The sequence below is a fragment of the Parasteatoda tepidariorum genome, chromosome 7, assembly GCF_982258835.1.
Source record: "Parasteatoda tepidariorum strain Cologne lab strain chromosome 7, Ptep-v5.0, whole genome shotgun sequence".
NCBI lineage: Eukaryota > Metazoa > Arthropoda > Arachnida > Araneae > Theridiidae > Parasteatoda > Parasteatoda tepidariorum.
In genome coordinates, this window is record NC_141761.1 from 87973770 (window position 1) to 87997606 (window position 23837).

Here is a 23837-nt window from a genome sequence, read left to right on the forward strand (position 1 = left end):
TGAAAGTCACTGGAATGTTACCCGACGATTCGACCCTTATGACATGGTGCATTATCCTGTTGGTAAACACCATCCCTCGCAGGAAAAACTGTTGCCATGAATGGGTGAACCTGGTCTGCAACTATGTTCAAGTAGCTTACAAACGTCAGGGATTGTTCTACGAGGATTATGGATCCTAATGTGCCCCATGAGAACATTGCTCCTGGGCGAGAAACAATGAAAACCTGGGAGAGCCCATTCTTATATTGTTATAGATGGAGGGTGGTCATAATGTAATAGCTCTTCAGTGTATATATATATATATATATATATATATATATATATATATATATATATATATATATATATATATATATATATATATATATATATATATATATATATATATATATATATATATATATATATATATATATATATATATATATATATATATATATATATATATATATATATATATATATATATATATATATATATATACATATATATATATATATAGAACAAAATAAATAAATACAAAAAAACATGAAGAAAATTAAGAAAAACAATAAGTTTCATTTATTGCGCATAAGCTGCAAGTTAACAGAACTCATTACATAAGTTCAAAAGGAAGTTAAAACAAAGGAAAATTACAGACATATGAAAAAAAAGGGGGGGAGAAGAAAAATATTAATAAAAAAAATAACAAACGCACTTCAGCAATGCAGTAAGAACGGCACTTTGAAACAAAACTCCTCTAGCTATGCTCAATTTGCTCTTTTGTTTTCATATTTTGAAATCTGGCAATCCTGTTACGAAAATATTTTTTAAATCATTTTTGAAAAATTTCCCGTTTATGTAAGTACATTGAATTCGCTACTCGCTTTATAGATTTGTTTTATTCTGTTTTTTCTTTTAATTTAATTTTATTTTATTTTCTGTTTTTACGTGCTATTTTTACTTATTGTGTTCTATTTTATTTGTTGTAATTTTTGTAAAAAAATTTTTGAGTGCTCCTCACACTATTGTATTAATATATTTTGCTTTGGCTATATTGATACAATATCAGAAAGCACTCTTTTTTGAGGATATAATCGTGTGGGCTGATGAAAAGGTTACATCTTTTATTTTCCGGATTTTCAAAAAAAAATTTATCCTTTTTTTTCTCTCCCCCCCCCTAGTTGTTTGTCTTTTTTTATTCTTCTTCTTCTTCCCCCCCTTTTTTCATATGTCTTTAATTTTCCTTTGTTTTAACTTCATTTTGAACTTTTATATATATATATATATATATATATATATATATATATATATATATATATATATATATATATATATATATATATATATATATATATATATATATATATATATATATATATATATATATATATATATATATATATATATATATATATATACACGTAGTAACCTAGGACTGCATTGTAGACCCCCTATTATTCCTATAATTATTACTATAGTTATCCTATATTTATTCCTGAATATTAAGGGGAGTTATAAGGTCATGTTATAAAAAGAATATTGAGAACGAATTTTGTCATTTTATCTCTAATAAACACACTATTATATCTATCTATATCTATCTATATATATATATATATATATACATTAGTAACCAATAAGGCCACATTGTGGGCACTTTATTAGGCCTATAATTATTTTCTCAAGTAAGGTACACTAATACCCGGTAATATAACACCATAGAAGTCAAGGGTCCTGCAAAATACCTTTTGGGAACCGCTGTTCCAATACAAAGAGCCCAAATATCTTTGGTGCTTTTTTAATCATCCGTTGATTAAAATTTTTAAAAAGAATTCTTTGTATTCAAGGAATTTAATGACAGATTTTAAGAGATGTTTTTAAAAAAAAAAGAACCTAAAAATTTTAAATTAACTTTTTGCGGCCATTCTTGACCACAATGTTATTTGCATTATTACTGGTCATCGGCAACAAAAACAGCAGTCAATACATTCTAAAGGTGATGTAATGCTAGACACATCTTTATCGTTCAGTCACTAAATCGTCTAATTCATTTTTTTTCCTTCTTTTCTTTTTCTAAATCCGCATCTGCGACAGTTTTCCCAGTCCCCGCAGTTTGGAAGTCCGTCACGTTCCTGGATTCCCACGTGATCGGGATAAGCCAAGAAACGATCGTAAACGAAGGATTTTGTTGGGAGTCCACCGAAGGGGGCTTAAGTTAGGGGGTCCTATGAAGCACCCCTTTTCCGCCAAGGAATAGCTTATCTGTGTCTGTATCGAGGGTGGGATGGGAAGTGCTTTGTTTTAGACCCTGCTCCCGAAATCAGGTTTATCAGCATGTTAGTGATGAATGGAAGATGTCCCTGTTTGTGGAAATATATTTTTGAATTGAATTTTTTATTGCAATCTGGACTATAAATGTAAAGAAAGGCTCTTTTCAAAAAAAATATTTTTGCTTAAAAGTTTCCCAAAACTGAGTTTAAAAAAATAGCGGGATGTACCCTTAGATGATTTTCTTTACTGAGTAGTTTAAAATATTATTAACAATTAATTAATTATTAATAATGTCAGATATCGATCAATATTGAAATAAATTTTTTTACTTGTCTTAGTGATACTTAGTTTTGTCTTCAATTTATAAGTTTAAATGTGATGTAGTAATTTCTTTCTCCACTTATTTTATTACCCTATCTAATTGAAAAATAGATGTAAATTTCATTAGCATTCGTCAAATTATGATCAACAAAATACTTTTAGAAAAATAGGATTAACTTCGAACCATAATATGGGGCCAATTTGTTACAACCTTAATACGGAGTTAACTTATCCCGTATTTCCATTCAAATTCATCCATACTTCAATTCATAGTGTATTTTTATAAAAATCGGATAAACCTTAAACCATAATATGGGACCATTTTACTATCTCGCAGGGTGCTAAAAACACCTGTCGCGGACAGAGGATGATTGGGGACGAGTTCTTTTCAGACATGAGTCATCATTCAGTTTAGACGTGAGACGCGTTCTCATCTGGGGAAAACTCGGGAGTAAGATATCGACCCTCTAACATTGTCCAAAAGGGCCAATGTGGACGAGGTGGTCTGATAGTTTGGCATCATGGCAGACAGGCATACCGACTTTCATGAGTGCGATAAAGTAGGGACAAAATCTTTGCAATCTAAATTAGACTTCTCCGCGCAGCATATGCACCAAGTTTTATCTTTATGGACGATAACGACCTCCTACAGTCTCAGTTGTTAGACGAATGCCTTTAATCGGCGGATAATCGACGATTGGGGTGGCCTGTGATGTCTCATGACCTTAATCCGATCAGGCACGAATGGGACGCTCTTAGGCGCTTAAATACAGCTCACCAGCGTCACCGATCATCAATGATCTCAAAGGTGCCTTGATGCAAGAGTGGGTGTGGTTGAAAAGAACAGTTGAACAGTGGATAAGAACAGTGGAACAGTGATAACAACATAAAAAACCGTGAAACGCCTTGGTAAACAGTGTTAACCGATGCGAGAGTTGCGTAGCGGTTAGAGGTGATCATTATTAGACGTTTACACACATTATTAGACGTTTTATGTCCTTACTAACAGAGTGCAGGTTGCACCCATTTTGTTTTCCAATATAATGCTCTTATATTAGATGATATTTTAGCCAGGTTTGATCTTACTTGCGTTTTTCCTATTTTTTATTGCAAAATAAATAAATAAATAAAAAATCATTTGCATGAAAAGAAATAGTAAAAATTCTCTGAACTGCAGCTTGTTTTTCTTAAACTTCCTTAACATGGGTATTCAATTTAAAATAGAAGTCAATATACAAACCTAAATAATTCATTCGGTTGCATAGTATGAAATAATTGATCATTCTTAATCTTGTGTATGATTGTTAGCTTTATCGGAGATTGAAGAAATTGTTAAGATATAATTTCCTTGAGTTTTTTAATTGCCAGATTAACCAATATTCTATTTTTGTAATAGCACATCACCTAAAAATCACAATTGAAACAAGCAGTATTTTTATAAGATCGAAATAATTTTATCGCCTTTTTGAAAGAAAAATCAAACTTGACCCTTGAAGGTTACTCCCCCTCCCCTTTAAACAGCACTGAAATAATTCATGTGAAAAAACTGTTAACTTGCAAGAAAAAGAGTTTCTTCTTCGCGAGAAAAGTCTACTCTAATTTCAATTTTGGATAGAGTGAGTTAAATAAGAGTAAGAGCGTTCGATAAAGGGAAAAATGCGAGTTTAGAGGGATGTTTCTTTTATCTTTTTCCCTTCAGTTAAGAGACAGAATGGGAAGTTCGGGTTGTTGAATGCCATAGTTAATCACGTGCGCAAGTGACAAGTGCCTGATGAAATGGTAGCTATATTGCCCCGAGGGATTCGCCTCCAAGCGAAAAACTCACATGTAAAGTCTGTTTTAAAGTGCCTTTTAAAGTTTCTTGATTTAACAGGAAAAACGAATTCAGTTTCTTTAAAAATTACTTGATTAAATAATTCCAATCTTATAATCTTATTGGTCAGAAATTTAAAAGTATTAAATTTCTGAAAAATATTTTTTGTTTAATTGGTTATTGAGTATTGCGGAGGAAATGGATACAAACACAGTGATAATATTTTAGACAAGTGTAAATATTATTGAGGTACATTTTTAATTGGTACAGTTTTATTGAGGTACAATTAAACATATTGCTATACAGTGAGCAAAAGAAATAACTGGCCACCCAGAATAAATTTTGATCTAGATCTTGACTTAGTTTTAATGTTACAAATAGTAATTTGAATGGCAATAGTTGACCTCAAAAAAAAGAGTGCGCCTCCAAAAAAAATAAGTAAATAAAATTTGATTTCTTAGGAAATATTTGCCCAATTTTATCCAAATTCTGTATTTATTAATTTAAGATTTTACAATTTTATGTTTGTATTTTATAAAATTACATTCTTGAAAATGATGTCGAAAATTGTCTACCACAAAATTCACAAGTTTTTCGTCTATTATTAAATAAAATAGTAAAAAATAGTAAGTATGTACGAAAAAATATTTTTGAATAGAATTATCTTTGGCTAAATGAATTTTATAATTGTATGTAAACATTTTTCAATTCGCTTAAAAAGTTCTCGTGAGATATAGCAAAATATGCAAAAAGTAAAACTAACATTTAAGGGGACATACTTTGGACTCCCTCCTGACCAAACTATTGGGACCATATTTCCCAGATTGCAGCTACCCACTATATTTGAGGGGAGAATCCAAATTCGACGAAAAAATAGACATGTTTATTCAGAGAAATTACGTTTTTGTTCCTTATTTCGTAACTTTATTCTCAGATAATGTAATATTTCACTTATAGAAATAAAATTTAGTGGAACTAAATTCGAATGAAGTGGCACCTCTTTATGACAAAGCAGATAATCAAATATCTCCTTTATAGAATCAAAATGTAGTGAAACCAACTTATGGTGGAACCACTTAATGTAAAATTGGATACTATGCTCATAGAAATAAAATTTAGTGGAACTAAATTAGCAAAGCATCTTTATGGCAAAGATTATCAAATATCCTCCTTATAAAGTCAAAATATAGCGGAACTAACTTAACTTACAGTGGAACTAACTTAACTAACTTTACTTAACTTATAATGGAACTAACTTAACTTATAGTGGAACTAACTTAACTATCTTTACTTAACTTATAGTGGAACTAACTTAACTTACAGTGGAACTAACTTTACTTAACTTATAGTGGAACTAACTTAACTTATAGTGGAACTAACTTAGCTTACAGTGGAACTAACTTAACTAACTTTACTTAACTTATAGTGAAACTAACTTAACTTAACTTATAGTGAAACTAACTTAACTTACAATGGAACTAACTTAACTTACAGTGGAACTAACTTAACTTACAGTGGAACTAACTTAACTAACTTTACTTAACTTATAGTGGAACTAACTTAACTTACAGGGGAACTAACTTAACTAACTTTACTTAACTTATAGTGGAACTAACTTAACTTACAGTGGAACTAACTTAACTAACTTTACTTAACTTATAGTGGAACTAACTTATATAGAAATAAAATTTAGCGGAACTAAATTATTTTATAATTGACTCATTTAATGGCATAGCGGATGATGGAAATTTCAGCTTTTAAAAATTGTTTAGAGGAATCAAGCTATCTCTTAATAGAAACACTTAATGGCGTTTGAGAATAGATACAAAATGTGATAAAACCAAATTAGTGTATCGTTAAATCCCCATAAGATATTATTGAGTAGCATGCTTATAGAAATAAAATGTAGTTGAACTAAATTATCTTATCATGGAACCATTCGATGGCAAAGCGAATAATGCTATATACTGCGTGCTTATAGAAAAAAATATGTATTGGAACCAGAATATCTAGTTGAAGAATCAATTAATAGCTTAGTGGATATCTGTGTACCCTTCTTATAGAAATAAAACGTTGTAGAGCCAAATTATCTTATAGTGAAACAAATAAATGGGCAAGGGGTATCCCGCTTCCAGAATCAAAATTTAGCGAAATCTAATAATCTTACAATAGAACCACTTAATTTCAAAAAGGATAATCGAATATCTAGCTTGCAGATAAAAATTGTACTGGGAACGAATTATTTTATATCGAAACAATGTTAAATTTCTCTTTTTAAGCATTATGTATTTTTTGTCACATTTTAACGCTTAAAAGCATAGAAAATATGAAATGAAATTCAAAATTTTCTTTTGTAAAAAGAGGGTTTATGTACCGGAATGGAATTTCTGTTTTTAATTTATGACAATAAGAATACAAAACATAGTCATTTGTGTAGGGACCTTTTACTTTCATGTATTGTTCCAAAAAGGCATCTGGTGTTAAATATGCCATAAATAAATTGAATAATTGAGGCTAATTGAGAAACTCTACATTATTTTCCAATCAGCTTGTCACTTATTAGGTTTATTCCAGTAAGCTAAATAACTTTAGGGTAATTAGGATACGTATCATTAGTTATTAAATCAGTCTTATTTATTTCATTCACAGTATCCTGGATGTACAGGTGACACGAGTTTTACACTTAATCTCAATAGCCACCAAGATCTCCTGACTTAAAGCAATGTAATTTCTTTTTATAGGATGATGTTAAAGGCATTGTTCACGAACTGATGCCAAAAACATGGGAAGTATCTGAATAACAAATTATTCAGCATTAGGAACCATTGGCAATGTAAATTCACAAAATGTGTAAAATGAACTACATTACAGATTAGGTGATTACGGTGTAACAAAAGGGCTATTTCTCGAACTTTGTAACTAAAAGAAACTTGGCGTATTTTTTTTCTATTTTTGTATATTATTTATTATAATATATGCAATAGTTCTGAAATATAAATATTTTAAACTCGATCATTTATCTGTGCTAACCTTATATAGAATATTCATACAATAAGCATGTAATATTCATATAACTATCCTGTAATATTCATATAATGATCCTGTAATATTCATATGATGACCCTGTAATATTCATATCCTATTTCTATATTACTCATTTAGTAACCTTAAAATAGTTATAAAAAATCTGTTCTATTCACAATAGACATGAATGCTTTCAAACTACAAAACATAGCAGCAGTAATTTAAAATGAATAAATAACCACTATCCAATGCGAATATACGTTAATTGAAACAAACGCAGATCCTGAGATAATTTGCTTGTTTCCAGAGAGCATTGTTATTATATATATATATATAAACACAAAAAATAAAATAATATAAAAAAGGAAAATATAAATGGGAAAAAAACTAATAGTCTTCCTCAAGACACATCTGTTGGTATAATTTAATGCGATATTTCTGAATAAAGAATAATTTTATATATATATATATATATATATATATATATATATATATATATATATATATATATATATAATTATTAATTGTTAAAACTAATTTTGATCTAAAGTTAATAATCACGACCTCAAAATTATTTAAAAATATTTTTCTAGCATTATTTAAAAAGCTAACACATTCACCAATTGCTTTCATCGAGAAATAAATAAAAATAAAAATATCCCTTTCCTGAAAAATGAAAACCGTCATATTTAGAATTCTTTCGCAACTTCGCTATTAACAAATAAAAACACCGAAACATAAAACCTTACAAAAATTTTACAAAAGATTTTATTTTTATATCGTAAGAGATTTTCTGCGGTAAAAAGCAAGAGAAAAAAAAACTTAATACTTTATTGAAAGTATTCCTTTAAAAGAGAGAGAGGTAAAAAAAAAATCTTCCTGTCGAAAAAGATATGCACATACCTCTCTCAAAGAAAAAGTTATTTTTTATCCTGCATTTCTGTAATACATCTCTTCTGACAGAAGAAAGCAAAAACGGTACATGTCAGTAGTTTTTCCAAGTCACAAATGCTCTTTAACGAAGCATCAAAACCTAAACTCAACAATTCTTACTGATGCTTCCGTTTTTTGAAAACTACATTGCAAAAATCGAAATTTGTTTCTGTCAAATTTAAGATTGCTTAGAATGTCACTTCAACTATTATAATCAGGAAATTTTAAATGGAATTTACGCCACTACACTTCGTCCTGCCCAGTTGTGATCACAACTAGTGTAAGTCCAAGTCAGCCATTTTTAAGTTCTATTAAGGAAAACTCACATAAAGGGGGTTATTTCAGATCACTTAACAATCTTAATCGTTTTGTTTCATAGCTTGACTATTAAAACACTATTTGGAATCTTTATTATCTCGTTGATAAGGTGGATTCATTTAGAATTTCATCGAAAACTTTGTTTTTGGACTTAGACTATTTCTAACCCAAAAACCTGCTGTAATATATTCCACCCTAAGTCAAGCAACCACAAGAGCAAAAAGATAGAAACAAAAATAAGTAAGGCAAAAAATCCTTTTTGGAATAAAGCGAGGAATAAGTAGGCAATGAAGTCGTGGTGGAACTAAGCCTCCTCTGGATTTTGGTCCGCACCAGGAGATTAAGGATTCGGTAGGGAAGGGATTTAGGAAAACTGGGGGGTTGATAATTGATCCCGTTGTGGACAGGAGACACTTCTTCTGCCTCTTTATCCAATCACGTAGCTCGACGCGTCTTCCGCTTTTCCTTTACAGTGAAAGCCTGGTTTTGTCTTTCATGAGAGAATATATTCCCAAGATATGGAATACAATTTTCACAACAAAGGGAAAATCGAAGAAGAGAATGTATCGGGTATTGTTTTGTTTTCAATAAGAGTTTTAACAGTACAAAGGTTCTCTCCTTAACCTTTATCGAGGTCGACTTTATTTGCATGCGAGAGATAAGGTTACTCAGTTTCGGAAAAATGCACAAATTGTACATCATTAACCAAATTATATATTTTAAATTTTACAGAACTTTTCCAATCAAATTTGTTAGATTTCTACAATAATTTTTAAATTTTGAACCAATTCGTTAGAAATCAATAAATTACACAGATACATCAATACATATTATACGTAAAAGGTTTAAAAATAATTCGATGAAAAGATTGAAATAAAAGTGTAATTTTATCATTTCTCAGAGTGTAATAATGACTATACCCAAAGTTATATTTTTATCACTTGGTTAAGAAACAGATTTTTTTTCATTGAAAAATATAGCTGCTTATTAACTTTTTACTCTAATACATTTAAACACTTCAAAAACTACACTGATGTTCGAAATCAAGAGAATTTTTTATATTTCGTCGATTATCTCCAGAACTACTTGACAGGTTCTAAGAAAATTTGATTTGAATATAAGTTTATATAATACAAAAATACAAACCATTCAACCGTTATAATCCCCCTGCATGATAGTGTGTAACAATTATTGGAGTCAGACGTTATCAAAGAGCGGTTACAGAGGTGAATAAAAAAAAGGGTTCAATATGGGGTATCACCCACTCAGAAGGCGATTTCATACTGGAAATAAGGCAGTTTTTGAGTTCCTGTAGCACTATGTCCCACTGGCTTCGGTCATGAGGAGGCGGGTGACCACTTGGATCAGCCTGCGAAGGGTCCAAGGGTGTGTGGTATCGGTCCTCGTTAAACTGTTCTACAGTGAAGCGCACGACTTCGCGCGTAGATCGCAGGGCTATCGAAGCTTCCTTGGCCGTTGTTGCTCTTGGCCAGCCTTGCTTGGTCTCTCTCTTGGTAAATTCCGAATCTTGAAATTGTTTCTATAAATCGCACACGATTTTGGGTGTTAGACTGAATTCTCTACAAATCTGGATTTGAAACTGTTCCGCTTCATGTCTACCTACAATTCGTTTCCTCATTCGATCGTCTACACGTTGGTGGTCACCCCCTTTGGATGTTTGAAATAAATTTAAAATATTAGGTTCAGACCGCTGCCAAACAAGAAATCCGGCAAAATATTTTAGCGAACGAAATGCAAATTTTGCAATGCGCGCTTATAAAGTCGATTCCTTTGCTAGCACCACCCAAACACGCATATACACTCTCTTGCATATTCGACACGCAAGATTTAGACATTCTTTCTAAGCAGTTGTTTTACATTTTGCCCAGCTGTTTTTAGTAAATTCAACAAAATATGCAAATTTTCTTAATTTTGAACACTATTGTATAAGTGAAATAGTTGTTTCATAGCCAATGAAAGTATTTTCGAATTGAAAAACTTTAGCTCAAATTTTCGATCTTGGATTTCCTAATTTTGACCCTCCTTTCGAAACATTTGGTAAAATTTTCTGGACATTTTTTTCAAACATTCTTTTTTATTACTCTATTCCTTTACGAGACTATTTTACGAAACTCTACTATTTTACGAGATGAACATAACTTTTCGCAAAGTATTTTAAAAAAATGAAAGAAATTTTTTTTCCTCATTTTATTACTGAAAGAAAAACATTCTTAGCATAATTCTTTTCATTAGTATTTTTTTTTTTTAGTTTTAATAAATTATTCTCGCCATTTTTTTTTAATTTTTTGTTAATAGGAACACAATTTTTTATTTAGTATTTTAAGCTTATTAAGAAGAGCTTTATTCTTCCTATATTGTTGGGGGAAAAAAACTATTTTTTTAGCAAAATTCTTGAACTATTTTACCATTTTGAAAATATTCTGACTTTTTTTTTTCAAAACCTTTATTTCTTGCGATGTATACAAGTTCTTATTTAGAGTCTTAAGTTTTTAAATAATGGCTTTATATTTTCTATATAGAACAGAAATTTTTTCTGATATAACAGAAAAAAATTCTATTATAGAACATATGACGAAAAATCAATTAAACTTTTTTTTGTCTTTCATTTTTAATTACTTTTTCAGAATTATTTTTAGCATATATTGAACTAAAAACAATCCATCTCATTCAGCGTAAAAAACTCATTACTTACTATTAAAAATACTGAAATTCACTCTTCGTGAATTAAAGAACTTCATGTAGAACACATATCTAAACAACGATCATGTCGCCAAATGGTTCACAAATTAATCTTAAAATCTCATATTAAGAATAAATATTTTATTAGCAACCACTTCCCGTGCTTGACATTCAAACAGATCTTCTCCAGCTTTCTTAATTCAGAAACAGAGCTACAGAGGTATCAAACATGGAACAGAAAAGCGTGGCATATGATTAGATTTCTCGCTAAACGGCCTGCAGTACGTGACGTCATAAAATCTTAATTACCCGATATTCCAAATAGAGTAGATTCGCTGCATAACTAGTCATTTTTGATATGCTTCTAAGAAAGTATCGAATTTTACGAACTGCTGGTTTATTCAATTCACTTTAGGTGAAAATGTGTTAGATAGTACATATCCTGATGGGTTGAAATGTGTAGTAGTGTTATTTATTGACCAGTGATAATTATGTATAAATGATGATAACGCATAAATTATGAAAGCACAATAAAATTGACTAATATTTGTATGCTTTTGAAATAATCGATACATATGGATATTCTGGTTATTTCATTTACTTTTTCTTCAATCTAACTAAAATAAGGAAACGAGTTTTACATTTGTCTAAAAAGTGTCTCCAAATTAAATTTGATTTCCGAAACACAATAGAAACAAGAAAGACATAATAAAAACATTGTTATTAGCACATTAATAAATTATCGCATTAATTATCACATTAATAATCATGCTCAAAGTTCAATTTAAAATTAATAACTTGAACTTTTTGACTAATGCACAATCTGACTAAAATAAAGGAACAAGTTTTGTATTTGTCTAAAAAGTGTCTCCAAATTAAATTTGATTTCCGGAACACAATAAAAACAAGAAAGACATAATAAAAACATTGTTATTATCACATTAATAATCATGCTCGAAATACAATTCAAAATTCATAATTTGAACTTTTTGACTAATGCACAGTCTGACTAAAATAAGAAAACAAGTTTTGTATTTGTCTAAAAAGTGTCTCCAAATTAAATTTGATTTCCGGAACACCATAAAAACAAGAAAGACATAATGAAAACAGTGTTATTATCACATTAATAAATTATCGCATTAATTATCACATTAATACATTATCGCATTAATTATCACATTAATTCATTATCGCATTAATTGTCGTATTAATAATCACGCTCGAAATACAATTCAAAATTCATAATTTGAACTTTTTGACTAATGCACAATCTGGCTAAAATAAGGAAACAAATTTTGTATTTGACTAAAAAGTGTCTCAAAATCAAATTTGATTTCCGGAACTCAATTAACAACAGGAAAGGCATAATAAAAACTGTGTTATTATCACATTTCTTACAAAATACAATTTAAAATTTATAATTTGAACTTTTTGATTAATTCACAATCTGACTAAGATAAGGAAATAAGTTTTAGATTATTTGTTTAAAAAAACTGTTCCCAAATTAAATTTTTCCAAAATTCTATTAACAAGAAGACACCATAAAATCATCAAAATTTATAATTTGAAATATTTAACCAATTCACAATATGACTAAACTATTGAAATAAGTTTTTGTCAAAAAAAAAGTATCTCCAAATTAAATTTGCTTTCCGGAATTCTATTAACAAGAAGAAAAGACACAAAAAGAAACATTTTCATCATCACATTTCATACTATTTGTAATTGAATATTTGTAATTTAAACTTTTTGATTAATTCACCATTTGACTAAAATAAGGAAATGAGTTTTACATTATTTTTTGTTTAAAAAAAGTGTTCTCAAATTAGATTTTCCGGAATTCTAGTACCAATAAGAAGAATTTTTTGATTGAATTTTTTGATTGTCTAAAATAAGGAAATAAGTTTTACATTATTTGTTATAAAAGTGTGTCCAATTTAAATTAGATTTCCGGAATTCTCTTAACAACAAGAAGACAGAATAAAAAAAAAATTATCATCACATTTCTTTCAATATACAAGTGAATATTTGTAATTTAAACGTTTGATTAGTTCACCATTTGACTAAAATAAGGAAATAAGTTTTGCATTATTTGTTAAAAAAAAGTGTTCTCAAATTATATTTTTCGGAATTCTAGTTACAATAAGAAGACAACAACAAAATTTCACTCGTAACATTTGTTACAATATACAATTCAAGATTTAATGTTTGAACTTTTTGATTGTCTAAAATAAGGAAATAAATTTTACAGCATTTGTTATAAAAGTGTGTTCAATTTAAATTAGATTTCCGGAATTCTATTAACAACAAGAAGACATAATAAAAAAAATTTATCATCACATTTCTTTCAATATACAAGTGAATATTTGTAATTTAAACTTTTGATTAGTTTACCATTTGACTAAAATAAGGAAATAAGTTTTACATTATCTGTTAAAAAAGTGTTCTTAAATTAATATTCTCAACAAAAAAGCACCATAAAAACTTTTTTTATCATCAAATTTTTAGAATCTAATACCCTGAAGACTAATGATTTGAACTTTTTGTCTATAATTCCCCATCTGACAAAAAAAATAAGTAAAATTACTTTGACAGAAACCACGTGATAAATGCTTCAACTGAATCACGTTGCAATCTTTGCCGATGGTAAAATTAGTGAGAACCCTAGAAATAAGACAAAAAAAGAGAAATCGTGTAAAAGAAAAAGAAGTGGTAAATCTGATTTTCTTACTCTAGTCTTCGGATTAGCGCGGATTTTAGTGGCGGTACTAGATCAGCAGGGAAAGCAGTTGATTAGTTGCAGTCGCAGTTCTGACACACTCAATAATTCCTCTACCTCTCTTCCTCTTGCTTTTGCTCAAAGGAATTTCTCTGTTTCGTCGGCCGAAACATCATGATTAGGCGGCCTGCTTTCGTCCCGATGAGATTTGAGGACATTGAAAGCTTACTTTTGGTTATCGAAAAGTAAAATGATTGCTATACCTGGACTCTTGGGAAGAATTATGAAATAGTCTGCGAAAAGAGAGAGAGTTTGTCTTTAGTTTCTAATAAGTCCTTGGTTTGATATTTGTAAAAGTTTCAAACTTTGAAGATTGTTTGCTGCACTCCGTTTTAAATTAAGTAAGAATCAATTTTTCCAGGGTGGATTAAAGAATTATTTATACATCAAATAAAGCAAATACTGTTAGTGACAAAAAAAAGGTCATGTTTTGAAGTTGAAATAGAAATTTTAGAAATGTTATCTTGTTAGAAATTTTAAATTTTTAATTAAATTATTCTTTATTTTGTTTTGTATGGCGCTGTTAAATTTCAAGAGGCAAAGATAAAAAAATAAATAAATAATAGAAACTTAAAATTTTAATGTATTTTCTGGAATAGTAATGTATATTAGAGGGGGGAAAAGTTATATAAAAAAAGAAAAAAGTATTGCAAAAATACCGCATATTGTTAATGATTTTGTAGATAGTTTAGATTTAAAATTCGAATTTTCTTGAAATAAAGTTAAGTTAGCGTGTTTCTCTAAATTCTCAAGTAAAATTACTCTATTCTCAATTATAATAATTTCTATTTTTGAAATACTTAGCTGCTTCTGTATTCTAAGACTATATAAAATTCTAATCTATATCTATCTATCTATCTATCTATCTATTTATCTATCTATCTATCTATATATATATATATATATATATATATATATATATATATATATATATATATATATATATATATATATATATATATATATATATATATATATATATATATATATATATATATATATATATATATATATATATATATATATATATATATATATTTAGTATTATAAACATCCACCATTCTTTTACAATAAACTCGAACCTAAGGTATACTTAGGTTCGAATACTATAGGAACCAAAGGTATACTTTCGTTTATTATGTACTATAGTCTTGAGAAGTATTTTTGGAGGAACTCAAAAAAAAAATGGTGTGCGGCTTAGAACATCAAAGCTAGAGCCTTATCACTCATATAATTAACCTGACATTATTAACTTTACTAAACGATAAGGAATAAAGTGGCCAGGCCAAGTTATCAGAATGTACGAAGATCGTACCGCAAAGAGAGTTTTTAATACCAGACCATTTGTCACGCGACAAAGTGGCAGGCCGAATTTGAGATGGATAGATGGCCTAGAAGAAGACCTTTTGGTCTTAAAAACTAACAACTGGAAAACACTAGCGGGAAAAAGGTTAACCTGGAAAAACTCCTTGAGAAGGCCAGGGCCCACCCTAGGCTATCGAGCCATTGATGATGATGATTATACTCTATAACACTTTCTTTTTTAATAGACTGAACATTAAAGGAATTTTAATAAGTTTAATAATTTAATTACTAGTTGAAAAACATAGAGAGCTTTCATAAACAAAGTTTAATATTTCTTTTGTTATTTACCTTTTAGCATATATTGCACTTATAGCAAATGTAAATGATCATCAATTATTATACTGATTTTTACTATGTTTATTCCAGGTGTATTTTTTGTAGAACATAAGTTATTTTCATTGGTTATTCATATGTATCTAAGAACATTTTATATTTTTTGTTCTAATAAAAATACTCGATTTATTTTTTACGTTTTATTCCGGCTAAATCATAGCAAGAACTGAATGTTCGAAAGAGTAGATAAAATTAGTAGATAAACTTTATTTCGCTTAAAAAATTATACAGTAGCGAAAAAACTCATTCTGCTGTATTTTAATAAATATTGTACAGATACAGAACTTATTATATAAATAATTCTAACAATTTTCAGAAAGAAAAGACAAATTACCCTTTTTTGTACTTTTTTATAGATATCGTATGCTAAACGATATAGTCTGATATATACAGTGTTAAAATATAGAAAACTGAATTAACGAAGGATAACTTGATTTGTTTTATAGTACCAATTCTAGCAATTCTGTTTAACTTTCAAATAGTAGTAAAATTAGAGTTTTCAAGACCATTAGTGATAAAAAAAATCTACCAGCCTTTGTTTTAAACATATAGCAAATTTCACACAATAAATTATGGAATTTATTTTAAACTCACACCTTTATGAAAGAATTACTGTACTTCTTAGCATATTGTCGTAAATTATATTTATGTAAAACTGTATTTTTTCGTACATATCGAATTCATCCAAAATTATATCGAAATATATGATAGATATCAGCATTATACTATGTATGGTAATCAAAGTCATTATTAATTTACTTTTCTTTCAGAGGCATGGGAGAGATTTATTTCCTCATCACAGAAACAATCATTCTGCTCATCATTTTAGCGTAGCTGAACATTCTTATGATCCAGGTAAATACTGTTACTCATTCAGTATATATTTTTTTTAATCTTTGATTTTAATTTTTAAAAAAAGGGATAGTTTTCCCAAAATTTCAATTCAACTCTGTTCAATTTACCTCCTTTGGTACCAAGCTTAGTAACTCTTGAATCCTATGAGCACAGTTTTATAAATTTGGTATTTGTCGATTGATTTAATTATGAACAAAAGCTTGAAGGAAAAAAAATCGAGTGATATAAAAATGTATAGTTTGCTGCATTGAACATAGGAAACTATTTATTTATTCTTACTTATTTTCTATACAAGTAACAAATTTTCTCAATAGATGGAGCTTCTGAGAAAAATTCTAAATTACTGTTTGCAAAATAACAACTGCGTCTATCAACAGCATGGAGTAAATAGTGCAAATATAAAATTTTACTAAATTTCTAAATTAGTAACAAATTTTGTCAATAGATAATACTACTGAGAGAAACTATAAGACATTGCTGTGAGTGCCGACAACAAATAATGCAAGAACAAAATTTCATTAAGTTTCTAAATTAGTAACAAGTTTTGTCAACAGATAGCACTACCGAGGAAAACTATAATACACTGTTATCCAAATAGCCACCGTGTGCATCAATAACGTGGAGTAGATAATAGTAGGTGGTTAAAATTAAACTGACAGTACTCCAGTAGCCCATAGTTCCTGTTCTACTGAAGAATTGAGGATGAAATTTCAAATGCAAGTTATGTAGATAATGTAGTTTAAGTTTTCGTAGAAAAAATTATTTATATCTATACATTTACAATATTAAGTTTTCTGCATATGCTTTATTTATTTTATTGTAAGGCATTCAAGTTTAAAGAAGACATAATAAATCTAAACAGGCTTATCTAGACTTAAACAATATGCTATTTTTTCTTCTTTATTAACTCATACTTTTTATGATTTAAATTTTCCCTTAAAAAACACCACCCTTATAATAATATATACGAAGTTAGTTAAAATTCAGAACTATTTTAAATTTTTTATTAAATTAACAACGAAAAGAACATTTTGATATTATCAAAGTTGTTCACGTATTCTATATTTAAAATATTAAATCAGACACAGCATAATATGCAAATGAAGCCAAATCTGTAAATTACATTTTTACAAAATTAAAATCTCCTTTATATTCTATATTTGTTTTATGGTTAGACATTAAAATTTAAAAATATCTATCTAGACAAAAACAATATGCTCTTTCTTCTTCTCTATTAAATCTGATCTCTTATAATTTAAATATTTCATTAAAAAAACTCAAGTCTTCCAATTACAAGAAATATATTTACCATTCCATTTCATCAATTTATTTATTTCCCTCTTATTACCGTTTGCCAGAAATTTTCCATTGTAACTTAGTCGCAAAAATGTTCATTCTTTTCTTTTACTTATATTCTCACAACTAAACTCGACTTTTCTCATAGAATATCAGAACCATAACGATAATGATTATTGGATGCCGTTACTTCAACGTAATCGATATTCGTTACCAGCTGAGACCGTAACCCTTTCGGAAACTCGCAGATGCTTTGGCACGATCTTAAGAGCTCTTAACGCCAAGTCCCTTCACAACATTTGTTAGTGATGGAATAATAATTTGTACTAGTATTGGCTAGATGTGATTTCTCTGCGGTTTTTAAATATTTAACTAGCTCCTCCTGATTTCGCCGAAGACAAGAATGCGATTTCAGTTCGCTAAATTATTTGAAGAAGTTATGTAATTTGGATATCACTGTTAAAGTTAGTTACCAAAAGAAAAACAATTATTTAAAAGTAATGAATTTTGTTTATATTATAAGAATTTAAGAACTTTATCATTTGGTTTATTATATATTTATGATTAGGATATATACATATTTTTAAAATTATTTTATTGTTGGAGTTAGGAGATATTTAAAGAGCTGTGAAGATGGTTTGTTTAGTAATAAAAATGTTAAATTTTAATATGCATAGAAGCATCAGGAGGCTGTTTGAAAAATTTTCCATTTAAAACTTTTTTATTTCGAAAGGAGAAAAAATTAATCAATATGCTAACTTTACATGAAATATTACAATAGTCACATTGTTGGTTTTGAATTTGAATATACTATATCAACAAATGCGAAAAAATAGCAACATTTTATTGCTCGTAGAGCTGTAATAGTAAGTAGAGCGAGAGTGGTGTTTCGTTTGCCCATTTCTCCTCGACCTAAACGCCAGTCTTTTTTTAACGTGATCCCTCCTCTTCGGCTTTTAATATACACTTAAAAAATGACATTGGTCTATTAGCTTGCAAGTGTGTTAACTTCATATTTTTTTCACTTCAGTTTTGTTAATAGCTCTTAAATTATCTATTTAAGCTTTATAACTATTTTAAATTTGTTATCTTTTAAATGGAGATATCAAGAGAAACAAAGTACATAAAAAAGTACTTAATAATAAAAATATATATAAAAGTAGTCGTATTTGATACTTTAAAACGCCTAACTAATTAATCCACTCAACTTACTGAAAGTTAGTTGACTTAAGACCGATATTGAGTTTGACGTTATAAGTTAAATTCTTTAACTGATTAATCAGCCTAACTCACTGGAAGTTAGCTGACTTAAGACGGATATTGAGTTTGATGTTATCAATTATTTTTTTTAACTAATGAATGTTAGCTGACTTAAGATAGAAATTGAGTATATTATTAGTATATTAGTATATTATAGTATATTGAGTATATTATTAGTATTTTAAGCTAATAGTTAAATTTTTTTAACTCACTCAAAGTTAGCTGACTTAAGACGGATATTGAGTTTGACGTTATTTATCGAAAAATGAGTACCAAGCATGCTTGGGAACTAAACACTGGGGGTTCCGTGTTCAGCTGACCACCTAACCGGAACACCTGCTTCTGCACCCCAGAGCCCAAGGTCAGGAAAACTGAGATGGGCACAGTAGGTCCTGGCCCTCTATGGGCTGTCGCGCCACTAAGTTTAGGTTTAGTTGAGTTATTTGTTAAACTTTTTAACTAATGAATCGATCTAACTCACTGGAAGTTAGCTGACTTAAGATGGATATTGAGTTTGACGTTATCAGTTAAATCCTTTAACTGATTAATCAGCCTAACTCACTGGAAGTTAGCTGACTTAAGACCGATATTGAGTTTGACGTTATCAGTTAAATCCTATAACTGATTAATCAGCCTAACTCACTAGAAGTTAGCTGACTTAAGACGGATATTGAGTTTGATGTTATCAATTATTTTTTTTTAACTAATGAATGTTAGCTGACTTAAGATAGACATTGAGTATATTTTTAGTATATTAGTATATTATAGTATATTGAGTATATTATTAGTATTTTAAGCTAAAAGTTAAATTTTTTGAACTCACTCAAAGTTAGCTGACTTAAGACGGATATTGAGTTTGACGTTATTTATCGATAAATGAGTACCAAGCATGCTTGGGAACTAAACACTGGGGGTTCCGTGTTCAGCTGACCACCTAACCGGAACATCTGCTTCTGCACCCCTGAGCCCAAGGTCAAGAAAACTGAGATGGGCACAGTAGGTCCTGGCCCTCTATGGGCTGTCGTGCCACTAAGTTTAGTTTTAGTTGAGTTATTTGTTAAACTTTTTAACTGATGAATCGATCTAACTCACTGGAAGTTAGCTGACTTAAGATGGATATTGAGTTTGACGTTATTAGTGAAATTTTTTAACTAATGTATCGACCTTACTCATTGGAAGTTAGCTGACTTAAGACGAATATTGAGTTTGACTTCATTAGTTAATTTTTTTTTTTATTTGACACTTATTTCGCGAGGCATTTTTCTTTTAATTGCATTTTGGAATTGCAGAACTATTTGTAATCTAAAATGCCAAAATCTGTAAGTCTATTAGGGCCTTTTTACTATAAAATCAAAATCTGCAATAAAAGAAATAGCGATTCCCATTTTAATTTAAAAATGTCCCAACTCCACATCCTGAGGCAGAATTTAGGGAACCAAGTTTAGTATAATTGAAACATATCATTGGAAAATATTTCAAATGTTTCAGATTTTTGATGCAGTGTGCTTTTCTCGAAACATCAGATGGTTTCCATTTAATGGGCACTCCTTAAAAGAACTAATCTCTTAGAAACTACATTGGAGAACAATTTTTTGTTTCATCGCTGATTTCAAATCTGCAAACAGTTTTTGTCTCCAAGCTATGGTTTTTCTCAGTGACATTTCTTGTCCATTATTTACCGATATGCACAAGCTTATGAAGGCTATATATAACAGAAGGTCCTGTAATTGTCGGGACAAACTTCTAGATGAGTTAGAGAACAGCAATAGGACTAAAATTGCATAGGAACCCATGCCAGGATATGTCGTCATACGTCGCTAGAGGTGCTCTCCTAGGATCTGTTTTTTCATGTGCTTCTAAGCAGGTCATAATAGGGAAGTGCCCCCAGCCGCTTACGACGAGATTTCCAGCATGGATTCTAATGCAGTTTTAATCCAGATGATGTCCCTTAACTCCCCTAAAAGTTTGTCCTCTTAACTACAGGACCCCATTTTTATATATAACGTTTTAAAACATTTACAGTTCCATAAAAATGGAATAAAAATTTCATTTTAGAAAAACTCTGTAACTTTAGAAGCAAAGCTAATATCAGAATAAAAAATTTTACGCCCAAATTAAGCAAAACCAAGTATTGGTATAAATCCAACAAAAAAATTATTTCTTAGTGTTATCTATTGGTTTTCAAGAATAATTATATCTTTGTAGATTAATATTGATGTATTGACCCCAAATTTCGTTTAGATTTTCAAGATTTATTTGATATTTCAGAAAAAGATCTATTGGTTATCTATTATCTATTGGTTTTCAAGAATAATTATATCTCTGTAGATTAATATTGATGTATTAACACCCAATTTCGTTGATATTTTCAAGATTTATTTGATATTTCAGAAAAAGATCCATTGGTTATCTATTATCTATTGGTTATTAAGAATAATTATATCTCTGCAGATTAATATTGATGTATTGACCCCAAATTTCGTTTAGATTTTCAAGATTTATTTGATATTTCAGGAAAAGATCTATTGGTTTTCTATTATCTATTGGTTTTCAAGAATAATTATATCTCTGTAGATTAATATTGATGTATTAACACCCAATTTCGTTGATATTTTCAAGATTTATTTGATATTTCAGAAAAAGATCCATTGGTTATCTATTATCTATTGGTTTTCAAGAATAATTATATCTCTGCAGATTAATATTGATGTATTGACCCCAAATTTCGTTTAGATTTTCAAGATTTATTTGATATTTCAGGAAAAGATCTATTGGTTTTCTATTATCTATTGGTTTTCAAGAATAATTATATCTCTGTAGATTAATATTGATGTATTAACACCCAATTTCGTTGATATTTTCAAGATTTATTTGATATTTCAGAAAAAGATCCATTGGTTATCTATTATCTATTGGTTTTCAAGAATAATTATATCTCTGCAGATTAATATTGATGTATTGACCCCAAATTTCGTTTAGAATTTCAAGATTTATTTGATATTTCAGGAAAAGATCTATTGGTTTTCTATTATCTATTGGTTTTCAAGAATAATTATATCTCTGTAGATTAATATTGATGTATTAACACCCAATTTCGTTGATATTTTCAAGATTTATTTGATATTTCAGAAAAAGATCCATTGGTTATCTATTATCTATTGGTTTTCAAGAATAATTATATCTCTGCAGATTAATATTGATGTATTGACCCCAAATTTCGTTTAGATTTTCAAGATTTATTTGATATTTCAGGAAAAGATCTATTGGTTTTCTATTATCTATTGGTTTTCAAGAATAATTATATCTCTGTAGATTAATATTGATGTATTAACACCCAATTTCGTTGATATTTTCAAGATTTATTTGATATTTCAGAAAAAGATCCATTGGTTATCTATTATCTATTGGTTTTCAAGAATAATTATATCTCTGCAGATTAATATTGATGTATTGACCCCAAATTTCGTTTAGATTTTCAAGATTTATTTGATATTTCAGGAAAAGATCTATTGGTTTTCTATTATCTATTGGTTTTCAAGAATAATTATATCTCTGTAGATTAATATTGATGTATTAACACCAAATTTCGTTTATATTTTCAAGACTTATGTGATATTTCAGGAAAAGATCATCAACATTCACAGGATTATAAAGTACACAAAGGAGCTCATGCAATCGTTAGTATTGTTTACTTTTTCGATTTTCACTTTTTATATTCTTTTATAATCTATAGCAAACGTATTTATTATGTAAGAAATCATATTATGCTTAATATTGAAGTTAATTTTGCTTAAATATTATATACTTTTATGATTAATTGATAACAATTATAATTTAAACTGTTGTTTTATCTGTTTCTACTATTTGACTTCGGTTTATTAATAAAACATTGCGTGTAACTCATAAAAATCAAGTATTATATTATCTCGGATAATTTTTCGAGTGCTATGATTATTTTCTATAAAGCTTTATTTTAAAATGAGTTGCAGGAATTTCTTGTAATATTTTTAAAGATAGCTAATGAAAAGTCGATAATATATTCGGATTTATTATTTTTATTCGAAAACCTGTGACTTTTCATATTCTTTTTTTAAATATTTTATAAGAAATTCTTGTAATACATTTTAAGATAAACTTTATTTAAAATTAACATAATACCTGAAAAATTAACCGTGAAGAAATAAACTCGATTTTTACAAGTTTCAAACAATATTTTATTCATTATTTTTTGGTGCAGTTTCATAAAAACGTTGGTGTTTTTTAAAACGTCTTAAATAGTTTTATATTATATTTTTTTCTTCCAGGATTTCTCTAAGTTTTTCAAACAATAAAAATTGCTACTTATTTTTTTTAAAACCAGAAACACTTTTTAACACCATCTATATACAAAATAAACACATAATTTCAGATAACTTTTAAAAAAATGATTGGGTACTTGCTACTCGATACGAAATGATAGGTGATTATGCGTAACCATGTGGTTTAAAACAAATTCCATTGGATACCCATAAGCGACGTCACACGAGTGTGTCGAACCTGATTGGCTTTGGAATCGACTATTTATGATTTACCTACGATGACGTCACT

General features: G+C 28.8%; 1 protein-coding gene across 1 annotated transcript in view; it reads left to right on the forward strand.

The window, feature by feature from the left end:
• LOC107444016 (uncharacterized) overlaps positions 1–23837 on the forward strand; it is a 130450-nt gene that overhangs the window by 31252 nt on the left and 75361 nt on the right. The window contains exons 2-3 of the mRNA XM_087168226.1: positions 16610–16694; positions 22872–22927. Coding sequence (XP_087024352.1) covers positions 16610–16694; positions 22872–22927 — 141 coding nt within the window. The remainder of the gene's footprint in view (positions 1–16609; positions 16695–22871; positions 22928–23837) is intronic.